The sequence below is a fragment of the Macaca thibetana genome, chromosome 7, assembly GCF_024542745.1.
Source record: "Macaca thibetana thibetana isolate TM-01 chromosome 7, ASM2454274v1, whole genome shotgun sequence".
Taxonomy (NCBI): Eukaryota; Metazoa; Chordata; class Mammalia; order Primates; family Cercopithecidae; genus Macaca; species Macaca thibetana.
In genome coordinates, this window is record NC_065584.1 from 161,480,965 (window position 1) to 161,508,175 (window position 27,211).

The 27,211-nt window shown below is 38.8% G+C and overlaps 2 protein-coding genes across 12 annotated transcripts in view; one reads left to right on the top strand and one right to left on the bottom strand.

The window, feature by feature from the left end:
• SCAPER (S-phase cyclin A associated protein in the ER) overlaps nt 1-27,211 on the bottom strand; it is a 571,361-nt gene that overhangs the window by 275,814 nt on the left and 268,336 nt on the right. For all 11 annotated transcript variants that reach the window (XM_050799824.1, XM_050799823.1, XM_050799825.1 and 8 more), the window contains one exon: nt 6,684-6,749. In XM_050799824.1, the coding sequence (XP_050655781.1) occupies nt 6,684-6,749 (66 nt within the window). The remainder of the gene's footprint in view (nt 1-6,683; nt 6,750-27,211) is intronic.
• Nucleotides 1-27,211, top strand: part of RCN2 (reticulocalbin 2) — a 466,582-nt gene that overhangs the window by 118,341 nt on the left and 321,030 nt on the right. The window lies entirely within an intron of this gene.

Below are 27,211 nucleotides of genomic sequence, written 5' to 3' on the forward strand. Positions count from 1 at the left end.
GGTATGTATACACCATGGAATATAATACAGCCATAAAAAGGAATGAGATCATGTCCTATGCAGGGACATGGATGGTGCTGCAGGCCATTATCCTTAGCAAACTAACACAGGAAGAGAAAACCAAATATCCCATGTTCTCATTTATAAGTGGGAGCTAAAAGATAAGAACACATAGACACACAGAGGGGAACAACATACATTGGGGCCTGTTGGAGGATGGACGGTGGGAGGAGGGAGAAGACCAAGAAAAATAACTAAGGAGTACTAGGCTTAATACCTGGGTGATGAAATAGTCTGTACAACAAACCCCCACGACACAAGTTTACTACCTATGTAACAAACCTGCACTTGTAACCCTGAACTTAAAAGTGAAAAAACAAACAACAAAAACAAACAAACAAATGAAGACTCAATAGATTCACAAAGATAGATGTCATACAATGTGTATTCTCTGACCACAACAGGATGAAGTTAGAAATCTGTAACAAAAAAACCTGAAAAATTCACAAATTTGTGAAAAATAACACATTTTTACACAACCAATGAATCACAAAAGTAGTCAAAGAAAAATCAGAAAATACAGACAAATGAAAATGAAAGCACAACATATCAAAATGTATGGGACACAGTGAAAGAAGGGGGACATTTATAAGCATTTACATTTAACAAAGTAGAAGAAGAAAAATCTAAACCCAAAGCTAAACCCAAAGCTTTATTATTTCCTTCAGAAAGAATAATAAAGATTAGTACAGGGATAAATGAAACAGAATTTTATAATATAGAGAAAAATCAATGAACCAACAGCTGGCTCTTCCATAAGACAATTAAACTGACAAACCTTTAGCTAGATTGACTATGAAAAGAAACTAGTTGCTAAATTGAGAAATGAAAGTGGGCACATTACTACTGATTCTACATACATAAGAAGGATTCAAAGAGAGTACTATTAACAACTGTATGGCAATAAATTGGATAACCTACACAAAACAGACCACTTCCTAGAAACCCAAAATACGTCAAAATCTAATGATGAAGAAATATAAGACCTAAAAGATATATAATTAAGTCGATTAGTAATCAAAATCTCTCATTAAAGAAAAGCCTTGGACTTGATGGATTCACTAGTGAATTCTACCAAGCACTTAAAGAAGATGTAATAGCACGCTGAGTGGGGCAGATTGCTTGAGCCCAAGAGTTCGAAAGCAGCCTGGGCTACATGGTAAGACCCCATCCCTACAAAAAAATACAAAAATTATCCGAGTTGGTGGCACACTCCTGTAGTCCCAAGCTACTTGAGAGGCTGAAGTGGGAGGATCCCTTGAATCCAGGAGGCAGAGGTTACAGTGAGCTGAGATCGCGCCACTGCACTCCAGCTTGGCTACAGAGCAAGAGTTCATCTCAAAAACAAAAATGTGTGTATGTGTATATACATATATAGACACACACACAAATGAGGCCAGGCACGGTGGCTCATGCCTGTAATCCCAGCACTCTGGGACACCAAGGTAGGCGGATCACAAGGTCAGGAGATTGAGACCATCCTGGCTAACATGGTGAAACTCCATCTCTACTAAAAATACAAAAAATTAGCTGGGTGTGGTGGCACACACCTGTAATCCCAGCTACTTGAGAGGCTGAGGCAGGAGAATTGCTTGAACCCAGGAGCTGGGGGTTGCAGTGAGCTGAGATCCCACCATTGCACTCCAGCCTGAGCGACAGAGCGAGACTCTGTCTGAAAAAGAAAAGAGTATACAAATGTCCAAAAAGCACATGAAAAGATGTCCAACACCACTAATTGTTAGGTAAATGCAATCCGAAACTGCAATGAGATACTATCTCAACTATATGGATGGCTACCATCAAAAAAAGCATAAAATAACAAGTACTGATGAGGATGTGGAGATATTGTTACTCTTGTGCAGAGCTGATGAGAATGCAAAAAATGGTATAGCTACTGTGTGCTGGTTCCTCAACATATTAATATCAAAAATAGATCTGCCATATGATCTAGCAATTCCACTTCTGGGTATATACAGAAAAGAATGAAAAGCAGGGACTCAAAGAGATATTTGTATACCCATGTTCACAGCAGCATTATTCATAATTGCTAAATAGCGGAAGCAATCCAAATGCCTAACGATAGATTAATGGATAAGCAACACATATAGTGGAGTATTATTCTGCCCTAGCAAGGATGAATATTCTTATTCTTGGTGCAACATGGATAAATCTTGAGGATATCATGATAAATGAAATAAGCCTATCACAAAAAGACAAATACTGTATATTTACACTTATATGAGTTACCCAGAGTAGTCAATATCATAATAATAGAAAGTAGAATGGTGGTTGCCAAGTGCTAGGAACAGGAGGTATGGGAAATTATTGTTTAATGGGTATAGTTTTAGTTTTGTAAGGTAAAAATAGTTCTGGAGATGGATGATGTAATAGCTACACAACAATATGAATGTACTTAATATCACTAAACTGTGTTAATAATGAGTAAGATAGTAAATTTTGCTATATGTATTTCATCACCATTTTAAAAAATGAAAAAAACATACATTGGTAGCCATCTATGTCTCCTAGATATAGTATAGATATGAAGTATTGATTACTTAATTTGCTTTCCTTGTTGATATATACAGTTTTTGGGAAGATGTATACAGAAATTTGAATTTAAGTAGCATTACTATCCTTTAGGGCCTCTTATGATTTTAATGGAAAAAGCTCATACTGTATCAAAATTAAAAGTTTGCAATCATCATAAGCATTTCCTCACAGCATTAAAATGTCTATAAATATAATTTTTAAAAATCCAATTAAGTAGTTTGGAATTTCAAAAGTAAAACAAATTGGGCCCTTTTAACTTCCTTTTCCTTGTATTACCTGATCATATCCAATATTTTTTCCTACCGATGAATGATCTTGCTCATATTAATTTATACAAGGTATTTATATATAACATGAGCTCTGTATCATTTTTGTTGTAAATATTTCTACCCCTCTTTTTTTTTTTTATGGTATTTAACCAAGCATAAAGTTTTCACTTTGATAGAGTCAAATTCATCAGTCTTTTCTTCTCTGACTCCTGTGTCTAGAAGTTTATTTAGAAGGGACTTTGACATTTCCTCTGTTTTCTTCTAGTGCTTTTACAGTTTCATGTTTTTATCATTACATCTTTGATTAATCAGCAATTTAACTGCTAGAATAAGGAGTGAAAAGAGTATTCAACAACATTTACTGGCTAATCTTATCCTTTCCCTAATGACTTGGAATTCCACCTTTGTCATTGTATCAGTTATTACTTGCTGTGAAACAAACTGCCTCAAAACTCAGTGTCTTCAAACAACTATTTGCTCCGGGCAGTTTGATCTGGGCTCAGCTAGGTAATTCTTCTGGTCTCACCTAACGTAACCGGCTAGGTGCTAACTGGTCCTGGATGGCCTTGATCCCTTGTCTAGGGTTTTCAGAAGGGACAGCTGGGACAACTGAGCCTGTTCCTTCACGTGATTTCTCACTCACAAGGAGGCTGACCCAGGCTTCCTTACATGGCAGTTACCAAAGAATAAGAAAGTGCAGGTGAGAACAGAAACCATAGACCTATGAGGCTAAGGCTTGGAAGTCACATATCACTTCTACAGCTTTCAATGGGCTAAAACAAGTCACAGGTCCAGAAGTTCCAGAGGAAGGGAAACAGAGTCCACTTCTTGATAGGAGAAACAGCAAAGTTATACTGCAAAGGGGCATGTATTCAGAAAGGGCTCAACTTCTTCTGGCCATCTTTTGCAAATACTATATACCACAGTCATATATACTAAATTTCCTCAAGTATTTAGATGTATTTCTAGACTGTTTTAAAAATCTCTCCCAGCCGGGCGTTGACGGCTCATGCCTATAATCCCAGAACTTCGGGAGGCCAAGGCAGGCGGATCACTTGAGGTCAGGAGATCAAGACCAGTCTGGTCAACACTGGTGAAACCTTGTCTCTACTAAAAATACAAAAATTAGCTGGGTGTGGTGGCAGGCGCCTGTGATCCCAGCTACTAGGGAGGCTGAGGCACGAGAATCACTTGAACCCAGGAGGAAGAGGTTGAGACTCTTAGAGTGAGTCTCACTCTAAGACTCTTAGAGATAGAGTGAGACTCTGTCTTAAACAACAACAACAACAACAACAAAAACAACAACAAAAACAAAAGAACACTCTTCCAACAATTTGCATTTTTATTCATGTGTGACTGCAGCTTTAAAATTTTATTAAATATCCATTAGCTGAGTCCTAACTCATATTCCTTCTTTCAAAAATTTTTCTTAGAAATTCTCAGACGTTTCTACATTCTCTTTAGAATGATTTTAGATCTATGAAAAAAAGGTTGCTATTTTATAGGAATTACATTACATTTGTAGGAATATTTATAGCAAACTTACTGTCCTGTGTCTTTTATCCAAGAATAGGATCTGTCTTTCCATTTCCAAAAGTCTTTTATATCTCTTCTTAGCTTTTTAAGATTTTCTTTTAATAGATCCTTCACATTTTCTCTTAAGTTTACTCTTAAAGGTTGGGCATGGTGGCTCATGCCTATAATCCCAGCACTTTGGGAGGCTGAGGTGAGCGGACTGCCTGAGCGCAAGAGTTCGAGACCAAGCTGGGCAACAAGGTGAAACCCTGTCTCTACTAAAATACAAAAAATTAGCTGGGCATGGTGGCACAAATCTGTAGTCCCAGCTCCGTGGGAGGCTGAGGCACAAGAATTGCCTGAACCTGGGAGGTGTAGGTTGCAGTGAGCCTAGATCATGCCACTTCCCTCCAGACTGGGTGACAGAGCAAGACTCTGTCTTCAAAAAAAAATATGTTAAGTTTTCTCTTAAATAATTTACTTCTTTTTATTGCTACTGTAAATATATTTATATTTTCTAAGTGGTTATTGCAAAGAAAGCTATTAATTTTTGTATGCTAGATATGCTGTTGTGTAGCTTCAGGCCAGTTACCCTCTCTAGAGCTTAGTTTCCCTAATTAACCTCAAAGAATTATTGTCAGGAATGAGTTAGCACACATAGAGTCTAGCATAAGGTAATGGCTCAGTAAATGTTACCTATTATTGTTATTATATTAATTTGGTAATCCACCATCCTACTGAATTGATTTCTCTTGTTGCTTCTACTAGTTTTTCACTCCATTCTCCTGGACTTTGTGATGTACAGTATCTTCATAATCTTGATAATTTTCTTACTTCTTTAATGTTTTATACGTATTTATTTTTTTATTGCAATGCCTAATACTTTCAGAACAATAATAAATAAAAGCAGTAAGCTGATGGGTATCTTTTGACAGGCAAGACTATTTCTACTGTAAATGCAAATAATGGCTACATTAACATTCTATAGCATATGTACACCAACAAGTGGTTATGGATATTCCTCAACTTGGGGCACTTAAATTAAATTGTTTCTTGACTTTTTCACTGTTAAAGGTACCAGTAAAAGAGTCATCTATGCAAAATTAATGCAGGAACAGAAAACCAAACACCACATGTTCTCGCTTATAAAGGGGAGTTGAACAAGGAGAACACATAAACAGAGGGAGGGGAACAACACACGCTGGGGCCTGTCGAGGGGTGATGAGAGGAGGGAGAGCATTGAGACAAATAGCTAATGCATGCTGGGCTTAATACCGAGGTGATGGGTTGATAGGTGCAGCAAACCACCATGACACGTGTTTACCTATGAAACAAACCTGCACATCCTGCACATGTACTGCAGAACTTAAAATAAATATTTTTTTAAAAGAGTCATCTATGTATATAAATATCTGAGCACATTTTGCACTATTTCACTGAGCAGTCTTAGATCTGAATAAGACTTTCTAAACTGCTAATGCACACTGCTTTTCAACAAGACCATACTAGTCTGTACTCCCTTCAATAGTGTTTGTGAGTACTTTTCTTACTGCAGCTCTACTGACAGTATTTTTAAGAGAAGCAAAATGATGATGCCTTTGTTTACCTAGCTATTGTTTAATTACATTTACACCTCAATGGTGAAGTCTAAAGTCTCATCTAAAATCTCGTGAGAATTGGCATTAGAGAACGCTAATTCTCTTTACGGACTGGCCTGCGGAACAATCCCTAAAGAGATCTCCTCAGAGCAAGCACCAGCACAGCCTTGCTTTGCCAGAACCTGATCTGTTAGAACAGGGATTCTCAACCTTGGCACTATTAACATTCCTCTCATCCCCGCTCGACAGGCCCCAGCATGTGGTGTTCCCCTCCCTCTGTTTATGTGTTCTCCTTGTTCAACTCCCCAAGTGTGAATACATAGGGTTTGGTTTTCTGTTCCTGCATTAATTTTGCACAGATGACTCTTTTACTGGTACTTTTCACAGTGAAAAAGTCACTGCTCTCTCTGTGAGGGTTGTCTTATACACTGAATAATATATAGCAGAATCCTAGGCCTCCACCCACATGATGCTAGCAGCCTCAAGTTGTGCTCACAAGAACTGTGCCCAGGCGCGGCCAAATATCCTCAGCAAACTCTCCTCTAGTTAGATACTACTGTGTTAACACAATGTTGTTCTAGAAATCAGAAACAAAGAACCTAATTACAGACATAACATGATGGTTGAGATACACTTCTGTTATAGGCATAGACTGAAGAAAAGGAGAACTAAAATGTGGAATACTCACTTTGCTTTATAAGGTGAATCAGATCCAGAATTTTTGGTTTCCATTAAACTCTCATATTCCTTAGCCCTGAAGAGAAAAAAGGTTTTAACACAGTTATTTCACTGCTAATTTTTATAATAAAGCAAAATGTTGGCTGTATTTTTCCCCTATTAAATTTAACACTCAGCCTATTAAATTTGGTGACTGAAGTGGCTGACTACCTATGTACCTCAAGAGTTATACAATGAAAAGATAAATACAGGTAAAGAATAATACAAAAAACAGTCATTTAATTTTAGAAATAACTAAAAAGGCAGTGGAAATAACTTGACCAGATTCTCAAAGATTTGTTTTGTTTTTGTTTTTTATACTGACTAAATACCAAAGGTTCAGAAAATTTGAGATACTTCTCTGCCCCTTTCTAACTAGGCTCCAGCTTGCCTAAACTAGTAGGTGACAGTCATCAAGCTGGTCACTTATCTAAGACAGTTCTCACTATAGCAATCCATTAATGTTGACTTAATTTGTATACTTCTCTTTTTGGAGAAAAAAAAAGAGGAAAATGTCAATTTAAATGTTAACTGCTCATCCAAAGGATCCTGTTGTCAAAGAATTCATCCAGTGATCTATGAAAAAATTACCCACAACGTAAAACAATCTAGAGAGTAATGACAGGTGAAAAAAAAAATACTCCTACCTAAAAAAGTGAGAACGATGCAAATTACAATAGCTTTAATGAGGAAAAAAGCAAACTAGACAGGTGATTCTTTGGAATAAAGAAATATCTAAATGGGAATATGAAATTACACATTTTTTCAACTAAAGTATGCTGATTGCCATCAGCCTAAATATTACGATATTTATAAATATAAAGATTTTTACAAATATAAACATTTTGCATGTCAAAATGGAGAAATAACTACTTGATAGCTGCAAGTAATTGTGACCTCATCTGAAAGGTGGGAAAAGTAACAATTATGCATGCTGGAGTATGTTCCAAGCATTGTGCTGACTATTGTACATTCAACAGTATCACAAGTATCTAAAAATTCAATATGGTATTATCCCTATGATACGATTTCGATATTTGTCCCCTGCACATCTCATGTAGAAATGTGATCCCCAATGTTGGAGGTGGGGTCCAGTGAAAGGTGACTGGATCACAAGGGTGGATCTCTCATGAATAGCGAGGTGCCCTCCTTACAGGAATGAATAATAATGAGTTCATATGACATCCAATTGTTTAAGAGTGTGGCATCTCACCCTGTGAGCATTTTTGTATGTCTCTTGGTTGACTGTACGTCTTCTTTTGAGAAGTGTCTGTTCATGTCCTTTGCCCACCTTTCAATGGCTTTATTTGTTTTTTGCTTATTCAATTGTCTAAGTTCCTTATAGATTCTGGATATTAAACCTTTGGATGCATAGTTTCTAAAATATTTTCTCCCATTCTGTAGGTTATCTGTTCACTCTGTTAACAGTTTCTTTTGCTGTGCAGAAGCTCTTTAATTAGGTCTCGCTTGTCAGTTTTTGTGTTTATTGCAATTGCTTTTGAGGACTTAGTCATAAATTCATTGCCAAGGCCACTGTCCAGAATGGTATTCCCTAGGCTTTCCTCTAGGAATTTTATAGTTTAGAGGTCTTACCTTTAAATCTTTCATTCATCTTGAGTTAACTTTTGTGTATGATGAAATGTAGGGGTCTAATTTATTTATTCTGCATATGGCTAGCCAGTTATTTCAGCACCATTTATTAAATAAGGAGTCCTTTCTTCATTGCTTATTTTTGTCAACTTTACCAAAGATCAGATGGCTATAGATGTGCTGCATTATTTCTGGGTTCTCTATTCTGTTCCACTGGTCTTAAGTGTCTGGTTTTGTACCAGTACCATGTGCTGTCTTGGTTACTGTAGACTTATAGTATAGTTTGAAATTGGGTAATGTAATGCCTCCTGTTTTGCTCTTTTTGCTTAGGATTGCTTTGGCTCTTCAGGCTCTTTTATGGCTCCATATGCATTTTAGAATAGCTTTTCATAATTTTGTAAAAAATGATATTGATAAACAAAGACCATATGATCATCTCAATAGATGCAGAAGCAGCTTTCAATAAAATCCAACATCCCTTCATGATTAAAAAAAAAAAAAAAAAAAAAACCAACCCTCAACAGACTAAGAATTGAAGGAACATACCTCAAAATAATAAAAGTCATCTATGGCAACCCCATAGCCAATCCCATAGTGGATGAGCAAAAGCTGGAAGCATTTCCCTGAAGAACAGGAACATGACAAGGATGTCCACTCTCACCACTCCTACATATTGCAAGTCCTAGCCAGAGTAATCATCAAGAGAAATAAAAGGCATTCAAACAGGAAAATAAGTTGGAGGTGTCCAATCTTTTGGCTTCCCTGGCCACAGTGGAAGAAGAAGAACTGCTTTGGGCCACACATAGAATACACTGACAGTAACGATAGCTGATGAGCTTTAAAAAAAAAAAAAATCACAAAAAAAATCTCATAATGCTTTAAGAAAGTTTGCGAATTTGTGTTTGGCCGCACTCAAAGCCATCCTGGGCCACATGCGGCCTGCAGGATGTGCATTGCACAAGCTTGCTTTAGGTGTCTCCTGTCACTTCGCAGTTGAATGCCAGTATTCTCGGATGATCTGTTCAAAGTGTAATTATCTACTCACTATTTTGGTTCTTTGTCGTGGAGGAGGCACACACTAGATGCCTCTAGTCAACCATCCGGAAGCACATCCCATTTGATTCACTTTTAGCATTCAATTAAATATTTATTTCCAGAGTTTTGACTCTTCATAAACTATAGTATGGGGGGGATACAAAGAGGTATATACATAATGAGCATGTTCAAGAAACTTAGTCTGCAGAAGGAAGAAGATGACATAACAGCATAGAAAGACACATAATTCCAGCCATGTTCAGTGGCTTCCGACTGTAATCCTAGCACTTTGAGAGGCTGAGGCGGGTGGATCACTTGAGGTCAGGAGTTCGAGACCAACCTGGCCAATGTGGCAAAGCCCTGTCTCTACTAAAAATACAAAAATTAGCTGGGTGTGTGGCGCGTGCCTGTAATCCCAGCTAATTAGGTGGCTGAAACATGAGAATCATTTGAACCTGGGAGGCGGAGGTTGCAATGAGCCAAGAATTAGGGCACTGAAAACTTCAAGAGTCCGGAAGGCGGAGCAAGATGGCCGAATAGGAACAGCTCCAGTCTCCAACTCCCAGCGCGAGCGACACAGAAGACCGGCGATTTCTGCATTTTCAACTGAGGTACTGGGTTCATCTCACTGGGGAGTGCCGGATGATCGGTGCTGGTCAGCTGCTGCAGCCCGACCAGCGAGAGCTGAAGCAGGGCGAGGCATCGCCTCACCTGGGAAGCGCAAGGGGGAAGGGAATCCCTTTTCCTAGCCAGGGGAACTGAGACACACAACACCTGGAAAATCGGGTAACTCCCACCCCAATACTGCGCTTTAAGCAAACAGGCACACCAGGAGATCATATCCCACACCTGGCCGGGAGGGTCCCACACCCACGGAGCCTCCCTCATTGCTAGCACAGCAGTCTGTGATCTACCAGCAAAGCAGCAGCGAGGCTGGGGGAGGGGCGCCCGCCATTGCTGAGGCTTAAGTAGGTAAACAAAGCTGCTGGGAAGCTCGAACTGGGTGGAGCTCACAGCAGCTCAAGGAAACCTGCCTGTCTCTGTAGACTCCACCTCTGGGGACAGGGCAATAGCAAACACAGCCAAAACCTCTGCAGACGCAAACGACTCTGTCTGACAGCTTTGAAGAGAGCAGTGGATCTCCCAACATGGAGGTTGAGATCTGAGAAGGGACAGACTCCCTGCTCAAGTGGGTCCCTGACCCCTGAGTAGCCTAACTGGGAGACATCCCCCACTAGGGGCAGTCTGACACCCCACACCTCACAGGGTGGAGTACACCCCTGAGAGGAAGCTTCCAAAGCAAGAATCAGACAGGTACACTCGCTGTTCAGAAATATTCTATCTTCTGCAGCCTCTGCTGCTGATACCCAGGCAAACAGGGTCTGGAGTGGACCTCAAGCAATCTCCAACAGACCTACAGCTGAGGGTCCTGACTGTTAGAAGGAAAACTATCAAACAGGAAGGACACCTACACCAAAACCCCATCAGTACATCACCATCATCAAAGACCAGAGGCAGATAAAACCACAAAGATGGGGAAAAAGCAGGGCAGAAAAGCTGGAAATTCAAAAAATAAGACCTCATCTCCCCCGGGAAAGAAGCGCAGCTCATCGCCAGCAACGGATCAAAGCTGGACGGAGAATGACTTTGATGAGATGAGAGAAGAAGGCTTCAGTCCATGAAATTTCTCAGAGCTAAAGGAGGAATTACGTACCCAGCGCAAAGAAACTAAAAATCTTGAAAAAAAACTGGAAGAATTGATGGCTAGAGTAATTAATGCAGAGAAGGTCATAAACGAAATGAAAGAGATGAAAACCATGACACGAGAAATACGTGACAAATGCACAAGCTTCAGTAACCGACTCGATCAACTGGAAGAAAGAGTATCTGCGATTGAGGATCAAATGAATGAAATGAAGCGAGAAGAGAAACCAAAAGAAAAAAGAAGAAAAAGAAATGAACAAAGCCTGCAAGAAGTATGGGATTATGTAAAAAGACCAAATCTACGTCTGATTGGGGTGCCTGAAAGTGAGGGGGAAAATGGAACCAAGGTGGAAAACACTCTTCAGGATATCATCCAGGAGAACTTCCCCAACCTAGTAGGGCAGGCCAACATTCAAATCCAGGAAATACAGAGAACGCCACAAAGATACTCCTGGAGAAGAGCAACTCCAAGACACATAATTGCCAGATTCACCAAAGTTGAAATGAAGGAAAAAATCTTAAGGGCAGCCAGAGAGAAAGGTCGGGTTACCCACAAAGGGAAGCCCATCAGACTAACAGCAGATCTCTCGGCAGAAACTCTCCAAGCCAGAAGAGAGTGGGGGCCAATATTCAACATTCTTAAAGAAAAGAATTTTAAACCCAGAATTTCATATCCAGCCAAACTAAGTTTCATAAGTGAAGGAGAAATAAAATCCTTTACAGATAAGCAAATGCTTAGAGATTTTGTCACCACCAGGCCTGCCTTACAAGAGACCCTGAAGGAAGCACTAAACATGGAAAGGAACAACCGGTACCAGCCACTGCAAAAACATGCCAAAATGTAAAGACCATTTAGGCTAGGAAGAAACTGCATCAACTAACGAGCAAAATAACCAGTTAATATCATAATGGCAGGATCAAGTTCACACATAACAATCTTAACCTTAAATGTAAATGGACTAAATGCTCCAATTAAGAGACACAGACTGGCAAACTGGATAAAGAGTCAAGACCCATCAGTCTGCTGTATTCAGGAGACCCATCTCACACGCAGAGACATACATAGGCTCAAAATAAAGGGATGGAGGAAGATTTACCAAGCAAATGGAGAACAAAGAAAAGCGGGGGTTGCAATACTAGTCTCTGATAAAACAGACTTTAAACCATCAAAGATCAAAAGAGACAAAGAAGGCCATTACATAATGGTAAAGGGATCAATTCAACAGGAAGAGCTAACTATCCTAAATATATATGCACCCAATACAGGAGCACCCAGATTCATAAAGCAAGTCCTTAGAGACTTACAAAGAGACTTAGACTCCCATACAATAATAATGGGAGACTTCAACACTCCACTGTCAACATTAGACAGATCAACGAGACAGAAAGTTAACAAGGATATCCAGGAATTGAACTCATCTCTGCAGCAAGCAGACCTAATAGACATCTATAGAACTCTTCACCCCAAATCAACAGAATATACATTCTTCTCAGCACCACATCGTACTTACTCCAAAATCGACCACGTAATTGGAAGTAAAGCACTCCTCAGCAAATGTACAAGAACAGAAATTATAACAAACTGTCTCTCAGACCACAGTGCAATCAAACTAGAACTCAGGACTAAGAAACTCAATCAAAACCGCTCAACTACATGGAAACTGAATAACCTGCTCCTGAATGACTACTGGGTACATCACGAAATGAAGGCAGAAATAAAGATGTTCTTTGAAACCAATGAGAACAAAGATACAACATACCAGAATCTCTGGGACACATTTAAAGCAGTGTGTAGAGGGAAATTTATAGCACTAAATGCCCACAAGAGAAAGCAGGAAAGATCTAAAATTGACACTCTAACATCGCAATTAAAAGAACTAGAGAAGCAAGAGCAAACACATTCGAAAGCTAGCAGAAGGCAAGAAATAACTAAGATCAGAGCAGAACTGAAGGAGATAGAGACACAAAAAACTCTCCAAAAAATCAATGAATCCAGGAGTTGGTTTTTTGAAAAGATCAACAAAATTGACAGACCACTAGCAAGACTAATAAAGAAGAAAAGAGAGAAGAATCAAATCGACGCAATTAAAAATGATAAAGGGGATATCACCACCGACCCCACAGAAATACAAACTACCATCAGAGAATACTATAAACACCTCTACGCAAATAAACTGGAAAATCTAGAAGAAATGGATAATTTCCTGGACACTTACACTCTTCCAAGACTAAACCAGGAAGAAGTTGAATCCCTGAATAGACCAATAGCAGGCTCTGAAATTGAGGCAATAATTAATAGCCTACCAACCAAAAAAAGTCCAGGACCAGATGGATTCACAGCTGAATTCTACCAGAGGTATAAGGAGGAGTTGGTACCATTCCTTCTGAAACTATTCCAATCAATAGAAAAAGAGGGAATCCTCCCTAACTCATTTTATGAGGCCAACATCATCCTGATACCAAAGCCTGGCAGAAACACAACAAAAAAAGAGAATTTTAGACCAATATCCCTGATGAACATCGATGCAAAAATCCTCAATAAAATACTGGCAAACCGGATTCAGCAACACATCAAAAAGCTTATCCACCATGATCAAGTGGGCTTCATCCCTGGGATGCAAGGCTGGTTCAACATTCGCAAATCAATAAACATAATCCAGCATATAAACAGAACCAAAGACAAGAACCACATGATTATCTCAATAGATGCAGAAAAGGCTTTTGACAAAATTCAACAGCCCTTCATGCTAAAAACGCTCAGTAAATTCGGTATTGATGGAACATACCTCAAAATAATAAGAGCTATTTATGACAAACCCACAGCCAATATCATACTGAATGGGCAAAAACTGGAAAAATTCCCTTTGAAAACTGGCACAAGACAGGGATGCCCTCTCTCACCACTCCTATTCAACATAGTGTTGGAAGTTCTGGCTAGGGCAATTAGGCAAGAGAAAGAAATCAAGGGTATTCAGTTAGGAAAAGAAGAAGTCAAATTGTCCCTGTTTGCAGATGACATGATTGTATATTTAGAAAATCCCATTGTCTCAGCCCCAAATCTCCTTAAGCTGATAAGCAACTTCAGCAAAGTCTCAGGATACAAAATTAATGTGCAAAAATCACAAGCATTCTTATACACCAGTAACAGACAAACAGAGAGCCAAATCAGGAATGAACTTCCATTCACAATTGCTTCAAAGAGAATAAAATACCTAGGAATCCAACTTACAAGGGATGTAAAGGACCTCTTCAAGGAGAACTACAAACCACTGCTCAGTGAAATAAAAGAGGACACAAACAAATGGAAGAACATACCATGCTCATGGATAGGAAGAATCAATATCGTGAAAATGGCCATACTGCCCAAGGAAATTTATAGATTCAATGCCATCCCCATCAAGCTACCAATGAGTTTCTTCACAGAATTGGAAAAAACTGCTTTAAAGTTCATATGGAACCAAAAAAGACCCCGCATCTCCAAGACAATCCTAAGTCAAAAGGACAAAGCTGGAGGCATCACGCTACCTGACTTCAAACTATACTACAAGGCTACAGTATCCAAAACAGCATGGTACTGGTACCAAAACAGAGATATAGACCAATGGAACAGAACAGAGTCCTCAGAAATAATACCACACATCTACAGCCATCTGATCTTTGACAAACCTGAGAGAAACAAGAAATGGGGAAAGGATTCCCTATTTAATAAATGGTGCTGGGAAAATTGGCTAGCCATAAGTAGAAAGCTGAAACTGGATCCTTTCCTTACTCCTTATACAAAAATTAATTCAAGATGGATTAGAGCCTTAAATGTTAGACCTAATACCATAAAAATCCTAGAGGAAAACCTAGGTAGTACCATTCAGGACATAGGCATGGGCAAAGACTTCCTGTCTAAAACACCAAAAGCAACGGCAGCAAAAGCCAAAATTGACAAATGGGATCTCATTAAACTAAAGAGCTTCTGCACAGCAAAAGAAACTACCATCAGAGTGAACAGGCAACCTACAGAATGGGAGAAAATTTTTGCAATCTACTCATCTGACAAAGGGCTAATATCCAGAACCTACAAAGAACTCAAACAAATTTACAAGAAAAAAACAAACAACCCCATCAAAAAGTGGGCAAAGGATATGAACAGACATTTCTCAAAAGAAGACATTCATACAGCCAACAGACACATGAAAAAATGCTCATCAGAGAGCACTGGCCATCAGAGAAATGCAAATCAAAACCACAATGAGATACTATCTCACACCAGTTAGAATGGCGATCATTAAAAAGTCAGGAAACAACAGGTGCTGGAGAGGATGTGGAGAAATAGGAACACTTTTACACTGTTGGTGGGATTGTAAACTAGTTCAACCATTATGGAAAACAGTATGGCGATTCCTCAAGGATCTAGAACTAGATGTACCATATGACCCAGCCATCCCATTACTGGGTATATACCCAAAGGATTATAAATTATGCTGCTACAAAGACACATGCACACGTATGTTTATTGCAGCACTATTCACAATAGCAAAGACTTGGAATCAACCCAAATGTCCATCAGTGACAGATTGGATTAAGAAAATGTGGCACATATACACCATGGAATACTATGCAGCCATCAAAAAGGATGAGTTTTTGTCCTTTGTAGGAACATGGATGCAGCTGGAAACCATCATTCTTAGCAAACTATCACAAGAACAGAAAACCAAACACCGCATGTTCTCACTCATAGGTGGGAACTGAACAATGAGATCACTTGGACTCAGGAAGGGGAACATCACACACCGGGGCCTATCATGGGGAGGGGGGAGGGGGGGAGGGATTGCATTGGGAGTTATACCTGATGTAAATGACGAGTTGATGGGTGCAGCACAGCAACATGGCACAAGTATACATATGTAACAAACCTGCACGTTATGCACATGTACCCTACAACTTAAAGTATAATAATAATAAATAAATAAATAAATAAATAAATAAATAAGAATTACGGCACTGCACTCCAGCCTGGATAACAGAGAGAGACTCTGTCTCAAACAAAACAAACAAACAAACAAAAACATAATTCCATGGGGTAGAGTAAGTGACAGGTAAGTAATGTGATATGCTCATTTCCAGCTAAGTTTCCTGAAGGAAATGGAATGTGTACTCTCTTGAAAGTCAGAGGGTCTCTGAATACAAAAGACATGGCAGTACTACCAGAGAAAACTGAGTAAACAATGCTGAACATAAGAAAAAATACAAGTTATGCTTAGAACATTGTGGAGACCCATTTGTTCAGAGCAAAAGATTAAAATGTGAGAATAGCAAGAGATAAGGTTGAAAGAATCCTTTCAGATATACTGCCACAATTACAATCTGATGATTTGTTTTTTAGATGATTGTCTACTTTGGTAAGATTTAAAATTTTATTGGTGTAGTGTTGTACACTGCATTTACTCATTATTAATCTCAATATCATCTTGGTTATACTCCCTCTCAGTCATAATGTAGGATATATGTACGCTCCATTTTATTTTTTATTAGCTTTTTTGCAGGCTATTTTACAAATCTTCTTAAGAAATTAAATCTCTATTTTTTTATCTTTATAAAAAATAGTATATTGTAAGTGTCCCATGTGTATCTGTTAAATAAAACTAAGTAAATCCATCTATCTTGTTTTCCATGGGGGTGATAACAATATCATTCTAACTCCTTGAGTTATTTACATCATTTCTACATCAACTGACAACAAAATCATTTAAAGCAAAAATTTCATTCTGAGCAAAGCTTTGGTAACATCCTGTAAGTTTCATATTGTCATAAATTTCAAATAATCTATAGTTTTCACTTTGATTTACTCCTAACAATTCATATTGAAAATGTTTTCTTTTTGTCACCCTTGCTTCCAAAAAAATGTTTTATTCTATGATTTGAAAAAAATTTGGTCAGTTTCATGGAGATATGATTTTCATACAATAAAAATTTTTAAATTTGTGTATAATTCAATGAGTTTTCACTATTATGTACCCCAGTATAACCAAAATCACAATCATGATATGAAAGATTTCCACTACACCACAAAGTTCTCTTTTGTCTCTTTCTAGTCAATCTCTTCCCCTACTTCTTGCTCCTAGAAATCAGCCATCTGTTTTCTACCAGTAAGGCTTTCTAGAATATACAATTATTACAACCATACACCATATTGTCTCTAAATTAATTCATTTAGCATAAAGCTCTTGCCATTCATTTAAACTGTTGAATGTATCACTAGTTCATTTCTTTTAATTGCTTAATAATGTTCAACTGTTCGAACAGGCAACATACAGAATGGGAGAAAATTTTTGCAATCTACTCATCTGACAAAGGGCTAATATCCAGAATCTAAAGAACTCAAATAAACTTACAAGAAAAAGAAACAACTCCATCAAAAAGTGGGCAAAGGATATGAACAGATACTTCTTAAAAGAAGACATTTATGCAGCCAACAGACACATGAAAACATGCTCATCATCACTGGCCATCAGAGAAATGCACATCAAAACCACAGTGAGATACCATCTCACACCAGTTAGAATGGCCATCATTAAAATGTCAGGAAACAACAGGTGCTGGAGAGGATGCGGAGAAACAGGAACACTTTTACACTGCTGGTAGGACTGTAAACTAGTTCAACCACTGTGGAAGACAGTGTGGCAATGCCTCAAGAATCTAGAACTAGAAATACCATTTGACCCAGCCATCCCATTACTGGGTATATACCCAAAGGATTATAAATCATGCTGCTATAAAGACACATGCACACATATGTTTATTGTGGCACTATTCACAATAGCAAAGACTTGGAACCAACCCAAATGTCCATCGATGATAGATGGATTAAGAAACTGTGGCACATATACACCATGGAATACTATGCAGCCATAAAAAAAATGAGTTCATATCCTTTGTAGGGACATGGATTCAGCTGGAAACCATCATTCTCAGCAAACTATTGCAAGGACAAAAAAAACAATCACTGCATGTTCTCACTCATAGATGGAAATTGAACAATGAGACTACTTGGACACAGGAAGGGGGACATCACACACCAGAGCCTGTCATGGGGTGAGGGGGGGGGGAGGGTTAGCATTAGGAGATACACCTAATGTAAATGACGAGTTAATGGGTGCAGCACACCAACATGGCACATGTATACTTATGTAACAAACCTGCACATTATGCACACGTACCCTAGAACTTAAAGTATAATAAAAAAAGATTATAATTTCCCTCACTATTTATCCAGTGAAACAAGTAAACAAAGAGACAACATAGCACACAAAAAAATAATGTTCCACTGTTCAGACACCTGAAAATTTGTTTATCCACTCACAAGTTAGACATTTCACTTTTTTCCAGATTAGGATTACTATGAATAAAGCTACTACGAAAATTTGCAGACAAGTCCTTGGGTGAAAAATGTTTTCATTTGTCACAGATAAATTACCTAGGAGTGGGTCATGTAATAAGCATGTACTTAACTTTAAATGACCAAAGTATTTTCTGAACTTTAAATGAGCAAAGTATTTTCTGAAGTAATCATTCCAATTTGCATTTCTAACAGTAAAGTATGAAAGTTACAGTTGCTTTAGTCCTGGCCAATACTTGGTTTGGCCAATCTTTTTAATTTTAGAAATTCCTGTGGGTGTATAGTAGTATCTCACTGTGGTTCAATTTGCAATTTCCTAATAATGATTTAAACAACCTACTATGTGGGTATTTGCTGTTCGTACATCTTCTCTAGCTAAGTGTATTCCAATTTTTTGCTGTGTTAAAATCATTGTTTATTTTCAGAGGTGGTGGTGAGGTGGGGCTTTGATCTATTGTAATAAATTTCTAGTTTTATTGATTTATGCACAATGAATATATAATTTCCATTTCAGAATTAGAGGAATTAGAATTCTTGGTCTTTTGTGTTTTGTTGTTTGTTCATGTTTTATAAATGTTCCATGGAAATGTATTTTTTAAAATATGTATGGTCTACTGGCAGACATCAAAGCTTGGCAATAAACACCTGGACATATTTCTGGACTCTCAATTCTAATGGACTAGAATAGAATAGAATATAGATTAATAATTTATATGTCTATCCTTATGTTAAGGTAACAGTTAATTACTATAGGTTTGTAATAGTTTTGAAATTGAGTAATTCAGCCCTCTTCTTCTTTTTCAAGATTGTTTTGGCTACTAGGAGGTCTCTTGTAATTCTATGTAATTTTTTTTTTTTAATTTTAAGCTCTGGGGTACATGTGTAGGATGTGCAGGTTTGTTACATTGGTAAATGTGTGCCATGGTGGTTTGATGCACCTATCCATCCATCACCTAGGTATTAAACCCAGCATGCATTAGCTATTTTTCCTAATGCTCTCCCACCCCAAACCACACCCTCTGACAGGCCCCAGTGTGTGTTGCTCCCCTCCCTGTGTCCATGTGTTCTCATTGTTCAGCTCCCACTTATAACTGAGAGCATGTGGTATTTGGTTTTCTGTTCCTGTGTTAGTTTGCTGAGGATAATGGCTTCCAGGTCCATCCATGTCCCAGGAAAGAACATGATCTCATTCCTTTTTATGGCTGCATAGTATTCATTCCATGGTGTATATGTCCCACATTTTCTTTATCCAGTTTATCACTGATGGGTATTTGGTTTGATTCCATGTCTTTTTTATTGTGAATAGTGCTGTAATGAACATATGCATGCATGTACCTTTGTAACAGAATGATTTTTATTCCTTTGGGTATATACCCAGTAATGAGATTGCTGGGTAAAATGGTATTTCTGGTGCTAGATCTTTAAGAAATCACCACAGTCTTCCACAATGGTTGAACTAATTTGCATTTCCACCAACAATGTAAAAGCGTTCCTATTTCTCTACAACCTCACTAGCCTCTGTTGCTTCTTGACTTTTTAATAATTGCCATTCTGACATGAATCTCATTGTGGTTTTGATTTGCATTTCTCTAATGATCAATGACGTTGAGCTTTTCTTCATAGGTTTGTTGGCCGCATGAATGTCTTCTTTTGAGAAGTGTCTGCTTATGTCCTTGGCCCACTTTTTAATGGGGTTGTTTTTATTTCTTGTAGATTCTAGATATTAGGCCTTTATCAGATGCATAGATTGCAAAAATGTTCTACTCTGTAGGTTGCCTCTTTGCTCTGATAGTTTATTTTGCTGTGCAGAGGCTCTTTAGTTTAATTAGATCTCATTTGTCAATTTTTTCTTCTGTTGCACTTGCTTTTTCCAATTTCGTCATGTTTTGCCCATGCCTATGTCCCGAATGGTACCACCCTGGTTGTCTTCCAGAGTTTTTATAGTTTTGGGTTTTACATTTAAGTCTTTAATTTTTGTATATGGTATAAGGAAAAGGTCCAGTTTCAATCTTCTGCATATGGCTAGCCAATTATTCCATCACTATTCATTGAATAGGGAATCCTTTTCCCATTGCTTTTGTCATGTTTGTCAAAGATCAGATAGTTGTAGGTGTGTGGCCTTATTTCTGGGCTCTCTATTCTGTTCCATTGGTCAAGGTGTCTGTTTATGTACCAGTACCACACTGTTTTCGTTACTGTAGCCCTGTAATATAGTTTGAAGTTGGGTAGTGTGATGTCTCCAGCTTTGTTCTTTTAGCTTATGATTGTCTTGGCTATACAAGCTTTTTGGATCCATATGAATTTTAAAATATTTTATTCTAATTCTGTGACAAATGTCAATGATATTTTAATGGGAATAGCATTGAAATTACAAATTACTTTGAGTACTATGGCCATTTGAACAATACTGATTCTTCCTATTTGTGAACATTGAATGTTTTTCCATTTGTTTGTGTCTGCTCTGATTTCCTTGAGCAGTGGTCTGTAGTTATCCTTGAAGAGGTCCTTCACTTCCCTTGTTAGCTGTATTCCTAGGTATTTTATTCTCTTTGGAGAAATTGAGAGTTGCAGTTCATCCATGATTTGGCTCTCTGCTTGCCTAATGTTGGTGTATAGGAATGCTGGTGACTTTTGCATATTGATTTTGTATCCTGAGACTTTGCTGACATTGCTTATCAGCTTAAGAAGCTTTTGGGCTGAGACAATGGGATTTTCTAGATATAGGATCATGTCATCTGCAAACTAAGACACTCTGACTTCCTCTCTTCCTATTTGAATACACTTTATTTCTTTCTCTTGCCTGACGGCTCTGGCCGGAACTTCTAAAACTATGTGGTGAGAGAAGGCATCCTTGTCTTGGGCCAATTTTCAAGTGGAATGCTTCCAGCTTCTGCCCATTCAGTATGATATTGGCTGTGGGTATGTCATAAATGGTTCTTATTATTATGAAGTATGTTCCTTCAATACTTAGTTTATTGAGAGTTTTTGACATGAAGGAATGTTGAATTTTATCAAAGGCCGTTTCTGCATCTATTGAGATAATCATGTGGTTTTTGTCTTTAGATCTGTTTATGTGATGAATTATGTTTATTGATTTGCATATGTTGAAGCAGTCTTGCATCCCAGGGATGAAGTCAACTTGATCGTGGTGGATAAGCTTTTTCATGTGCTGCTGTATTCAGTTTGCCAGTATTTATTGAGAATAATCATCGCATTGGTGTTCATCAGCAATATTGGCTGAAGTTTTCTTTTTTTGTTGTATCTGTGCCAGGTTTTGGTATAAGGATGGTGCTAGCCTCATAGAATGAGTTAGGGAGGAGTCCCTCCCTTTCAATTTTTTGGAATAGTTTCAATAGGAATAGTACCAGTTCTTCTTTGTACTTCTAGTAGAATTCAGCTATAAATCCATCTGGTCTTGGGTTTTTTTGTTTGTTTGTTTGGTTGGTAGGCTATTTATCACCTGCCTCAATTTCAGAACTTGTTATTTGTCTATTTAGGGACTCAACTTCTTCCTGGTTCAGCCTTCAGAGGGCATTTGTGTCCAGGAATTTATCCATTACTTCTAGATTTTGTAGTTTGTTTGCATAGAGGTGTTTATAGTATTCTCTGATGGTGGGGTCTACACAGTATATAGTACCGTGGAAACACAGTATTCTCTATTTCTGTGGGGTCACTGGTGATATCCCATTTATCATTTTTTATTGTGTCTATTTGATTCTTCTCTATTTTCTTCTTTATTCATCTAGCTATCTATCTGCCTACTTCATCGGTTTTTCCAAAAAACCAGCCCCTGATTCACTGATTTTTTTGAAGGATTTTTTGCATCTCTGTCTCCTTCAGTTCTGCTCTGAGCTTAGTCATTTCTTTTCTTCTCCTAGCTTTGGGGTTTGTTTGCTCTTGGTTCTCTAGTTCTTTTCGTTGTGATGTTAGGGTGTTGATTTGAGATCTTTCTAGCTTTTTGATGTGAGTATTTAGCATTATAAATTTCCCTCTTAACACTGGTTTAGCTGTGTCCCAGAGATTCTGGCACGTTGTCTCTTTGTTCTCATTGGTTTCAAAGAATTTCTTAATTTCTGCCTTAATTTCATTATTTACCCAGCAGTCATTCAGGAGCAGGTTGTTCAATTTCCATGAAGTCATGTGGTTTTCAGTCAGTTTCTTAATCTTGAGTTCTAATTTGATTGCGCTGTGGTCTGAGAGACTGTTATTATTTCAGTTCTTTTGCATTTGCTGAAGAGTGATTTACTTCCAATTATGTGATCAATTTTACAGTAAGTGCAATGAGGCACCAAGAAGAATGTATATTCTGTTGTTTTGGGGTAGAGAATTCTGTAGATATCAGGTCCACTTGATCGAGAGCTGAGTTCAACTCCTGAACATTTTTGTTAATTTTCTGTCTTGATGATCTAATATTGACAGTGGAGTGCCAAAGTCGCCCACTATTATTGTGTGGGACTCTAAGTCTCTTTGTAGGTCTCTAAGAACTTGTTTTATGAATTTGGGTACTCCTATACTGGGTGCATAGACATTTAGGACAGTTAGCTCTTCTTGTTGAATTGACTCATTTATCATTACGTAATGCCCTTGTCTTTTTTGATTTTTGTTGGTTTAAAGTCTGTTTTGTCAGAAACTAAGATTGCAACCCCTGCTTTTTTGTTTTCCATTTGCTTGGTAAATTTTCCTCCATTCTTTTATTTTCAGTCTATGTGTGTCTTTGCATGTGAGATGGAGCTCTTGAATGCAGCACACTGATGGATCTTGACTCTTTATGAAGCTTGCCCTTCTGCGTCTTTTAATTTGGGCATTTAGCCCATTTACATTTAAGGTCAATATTGTTACATGTGGATTTTATCCCGTCATCATGATGCTTGCTGGCTATTTTGCAGACTTCTTTATGTAGTCGCTTCATGTCACTGGTCTGTGTACATCAGCATGTTTTTGTAGTGGCTGGTAACGTTTTTTCCTTTCGAAATTTAGTGCTTCCTTCAGGAGCTCCTGCAAGGCAGGTCTGGTGGTGACAAATTCCCTCAGCATTTGCTTGTCTGAAAAAGATTTTACTTCTCCTTCACTAATGAAGTTTAGTTTGGCCAGATATGAAATTTTAGGTTGGATGTTCTTTAAGAATGATGAACACTGACCACCAGTCTCTTCTGGTTTGTAGAATTTCTGCTGAGATGTCTGCTTTTAGTCTCATGGGCTTCCCTTTATAGGTGACTTGGCCTTTCTCTCTGGCTGCCCTTAACATATTTTCCTTTACTTTGACCTTGAAGGAGAATGTGATAGATTATGCATCTTGGGGTTGATCTTCTTGTGAAGCATCTTACTGGGGTTCTCTGGTTTTCACGAATTTGAATGTTGGCCTGTCTTGCTAGGTTGGAGTTCTCCAGGATGATATCCTAAAGTGTGTTTTCCAACTTGTTTCCATTCTCCCCATCTCTTTCAGTTATCCCTATCAGTCACAGGTTTGGCCTTTTAACATAATCCCAGAGTTCTCAGAGGTTTTGTTCATTCCTTTTTTTTCTTTATTCTCTAATCTTGTCTGCCTGCCTTATTTCAGGAGGACAGTCTTCAAGTTCTGATATCCTTTCTTCCCTTTGATCTATTGGGTGACTGATACTTGTGTTTGCATTGTGACATTCTCATGTTGTGTTTTTCAGCTCCATCAGGTCATTTACGTTCCTCTCTAAACTGGTTATTCTGGGTAACAGCCCCTGTAATGTTTTTTTGTTTGTTTGTTTGTTTTTTGAGACAGAGTCTCACTCTGTCGCCCAGGCTGGAGTGCAGTGGTACAATCTCAGCTCACTGCAACCTCCACCTCCTGGGTTCAAGCAATTCTCCCGCCTCAGCCTCCCGAGTAGCTGGGACTACAGGTGCCCGCCACCACACCTGGCTAATTTTTGTATTTTTAGTAGAGATGGGGTTTCAGTGTTAGCCAGATGGTCTCAATTTTCTGACCTTGTGATCCACCCACCTCGGTCTCCCAAAGTGCTGGGATTACAGGCATGAACCACTATACCCGGCCAGCTCCTGTAATGTTTTACCGTGATTCTTAGCTTCTTTGCAATGAGTTAGAACATACTCCTTTAGCTCAGCAAAGTTCATTATTACCGATCTTCTGAAGCCTACTTCTGTCAATTCATCTGTCTCAGTTTCAGCCCAGTTCTGTGCCCTTGCTGGAGATGTGTTATGATCATTTGGAGGAGAAGAGGCACTCTGGCTTTTTGAGTTTTCAGCATTTTTGCATTGATTCGTTCTCATTTTCATGGCTTTATCTACCTGTGATCTTTGAGGCTGCTTTTTTTTTTTTCTTTTTTTTTAATTATTATTATTATACTTTAAGTTCTAGGGTACATGTGCATAACGTGCAGGTTTGTTACATATGTATACTTGTGCCATGTTGCTGTGCTGCACCCATCAACTCGTCAGTACCCATCAACTCGTCATTTACATCAGGTATAACTCCCAATGCAATCCCTCCCCCCTCCCCCCTCCCCCCTCCTCATGATGTTCCCCTTCCTGAGTCCAAGTGATCTCATTGTTCAGTTCCCGCCTATGAGTGAGAACATGTGGTGTTTGGTTTTCTGTTCTTGTGATAGTTTGCTAAGAATGATGGTTTCCAGCTGCATCCATGTCCCTACAAAGGACACAAACTCATCCTTTTTTATGGCTGCATAGTATTCCATGGTGTTCAACCATTATGGAAAACAGTATGGCGATTCCTCAAGGATCTAGAACTAGATGTACCATATGACCCAGCCATCCCATTACTGGGTATATACCCAAAGGATTATAAATCATGCTGCTATAAAGACACATGCACACGTATGTTTATTGCGGCACTATTCACAATAGCAAAGACTTGGAATCAACCCAAATGTCCATCAGTGACAGACTGGATTTTTTTTTTTTTTTTTTTTTTTTGAGATGGAATCTTGCTCTGTCACCCAGGCTGGAGTGCAGTGGTGCAATCTCAGCTCACTGCAACCTCTGCCTCCCAGGTTCCAGTGATTCTCCTGTCTCAGCCTCCTGGGTAGCTGGGACTGCAGGGACGTGCCACCACACCCAGCTCAATTTTGTATTTTTAATAGACACAGGGTTTTACCACATTGGCCAGGCTGGTCTTGAACTCCTGACCTCAGGTGATCCGCCTGCCTTGGCCTCCCAAAGTGCTGGCTGGGATTACAGACATGAGCCAACGTGCCCGGCCTGCTGCTGACCTTTAAATGGAGTTTTTGTGGGGTCTTTTTCATTGATGATGTTGTTGCTCTTGCTTTCTATTTTTCTTTTCATAGTCAGGTCCCCCTTCTGTAGGGCTGCTGCCGTTTGCTGGGGATCTACTCCAGACCCTATTTCCCTGGGTCCCTCCTGCTCCTGGATATATCACCAGTGGATGCTGCAGAACAACAAAGATGGCAGCCTACTCCTTCCTCTGGGAGCTCTGACCCAGAGAGGCACCAACCTGACGCCAGCTGGAACACTCCTGTTATGAGGTGTCTGGTGAACCCTATTGGGACGTCTCACTCAGAAGAAACGGGATCAGGGACCTGCTTAAATAAGCAGTCTGGCTGCCCCTTGGCAGAGTAGGTGTGCTATGCTAAGGGGAATCCCCCTCATCTGGGCTGCCCTGACTCTCCAGAGCCAGCAGGCAGAAAAGATTAAGACTGCTGATCCACCATACCACAGGTGCCCCTCCTCCTAGGGGCTCCTCTCAGGATATCAGAGTTCTGTCCATAAATTCCTGGCTGGGGATGCTGAAATTCCCACAGGGAGGCCTTGCCTGGTGATGGGGAGTGAATTGGGGTCCTGCTTAAAGAAGCAGTCTGGTCACAAACTGTCCCAGCTGCTGTGCTGCACTGTGGGGAATTGCTGCCTGTCCAAAATGCCCAGTCTTACTGGCACCAGCAGCAGGGGAAAATGGCTGACTGGAGCCTCAGTGATGGTGGTCGCCCCTCTCTGCCCAGAACTTGATTAAGTCTTCTAAAGCATGAAACACAGAATGTCCTTCAATTTTTCAGGTCTTCTTTAAATTCTCTTAACAATGTTTGTAGTTGCCAATGTACAAGTCTTACACCACACTGGTTAAATTTCTTATTAATTACTTTATTCTTTTAGATGCCATTGCCAAATGTAATTGCTTTCTTAATTTCATTTTTTGATTGCTCATTGTTTGTATATAGAAATATGACCTATTTTTGTATGTTGATCTTGTTTCTTGAAACTTTGTCAAATTTGTTTATTAGCACAGTAAAATTGGGTGTGGATACTTTTGTGTGTGTGTGTGTATTATTAGGATACTGTAAGTACAGTAAGTCCTCAATGTAGTAGATAGGTTCTTGAAACTGCAATTTTAACAATGTATAGCAAAACTAATTTTAACATAGGCTAATTAATATTAACAAGAATAAGGTTGCTATGGCAGGTTTCTGGTCACAAAAACATCACCAAACTTCTAAATAAAGACTGAAACACTTCTAATATTAAACACTGAAGTAAATCTGAGCTCTATATTCATTTAAGAAAAATTAATGAAGGCAAGATAATTATTTACCCAATTATTCCAGTTCAGGGTCTCTGGAGCCTATCAAAGTCTATAGGCCAGAACCTATCCCAGCAGCTCAGGGTACAGGCCATAACCAATCCTAGACAGGACATCATTTCATCATGGGGTGCACTCAAATACATATCTACATTCACTCATACTCGTACAATTTAGACGTGCCAATTAACCTAATGTGCACATCTTTCAGATGTGGGAGGAAACCAGAGTACATGGAAAAAACCCA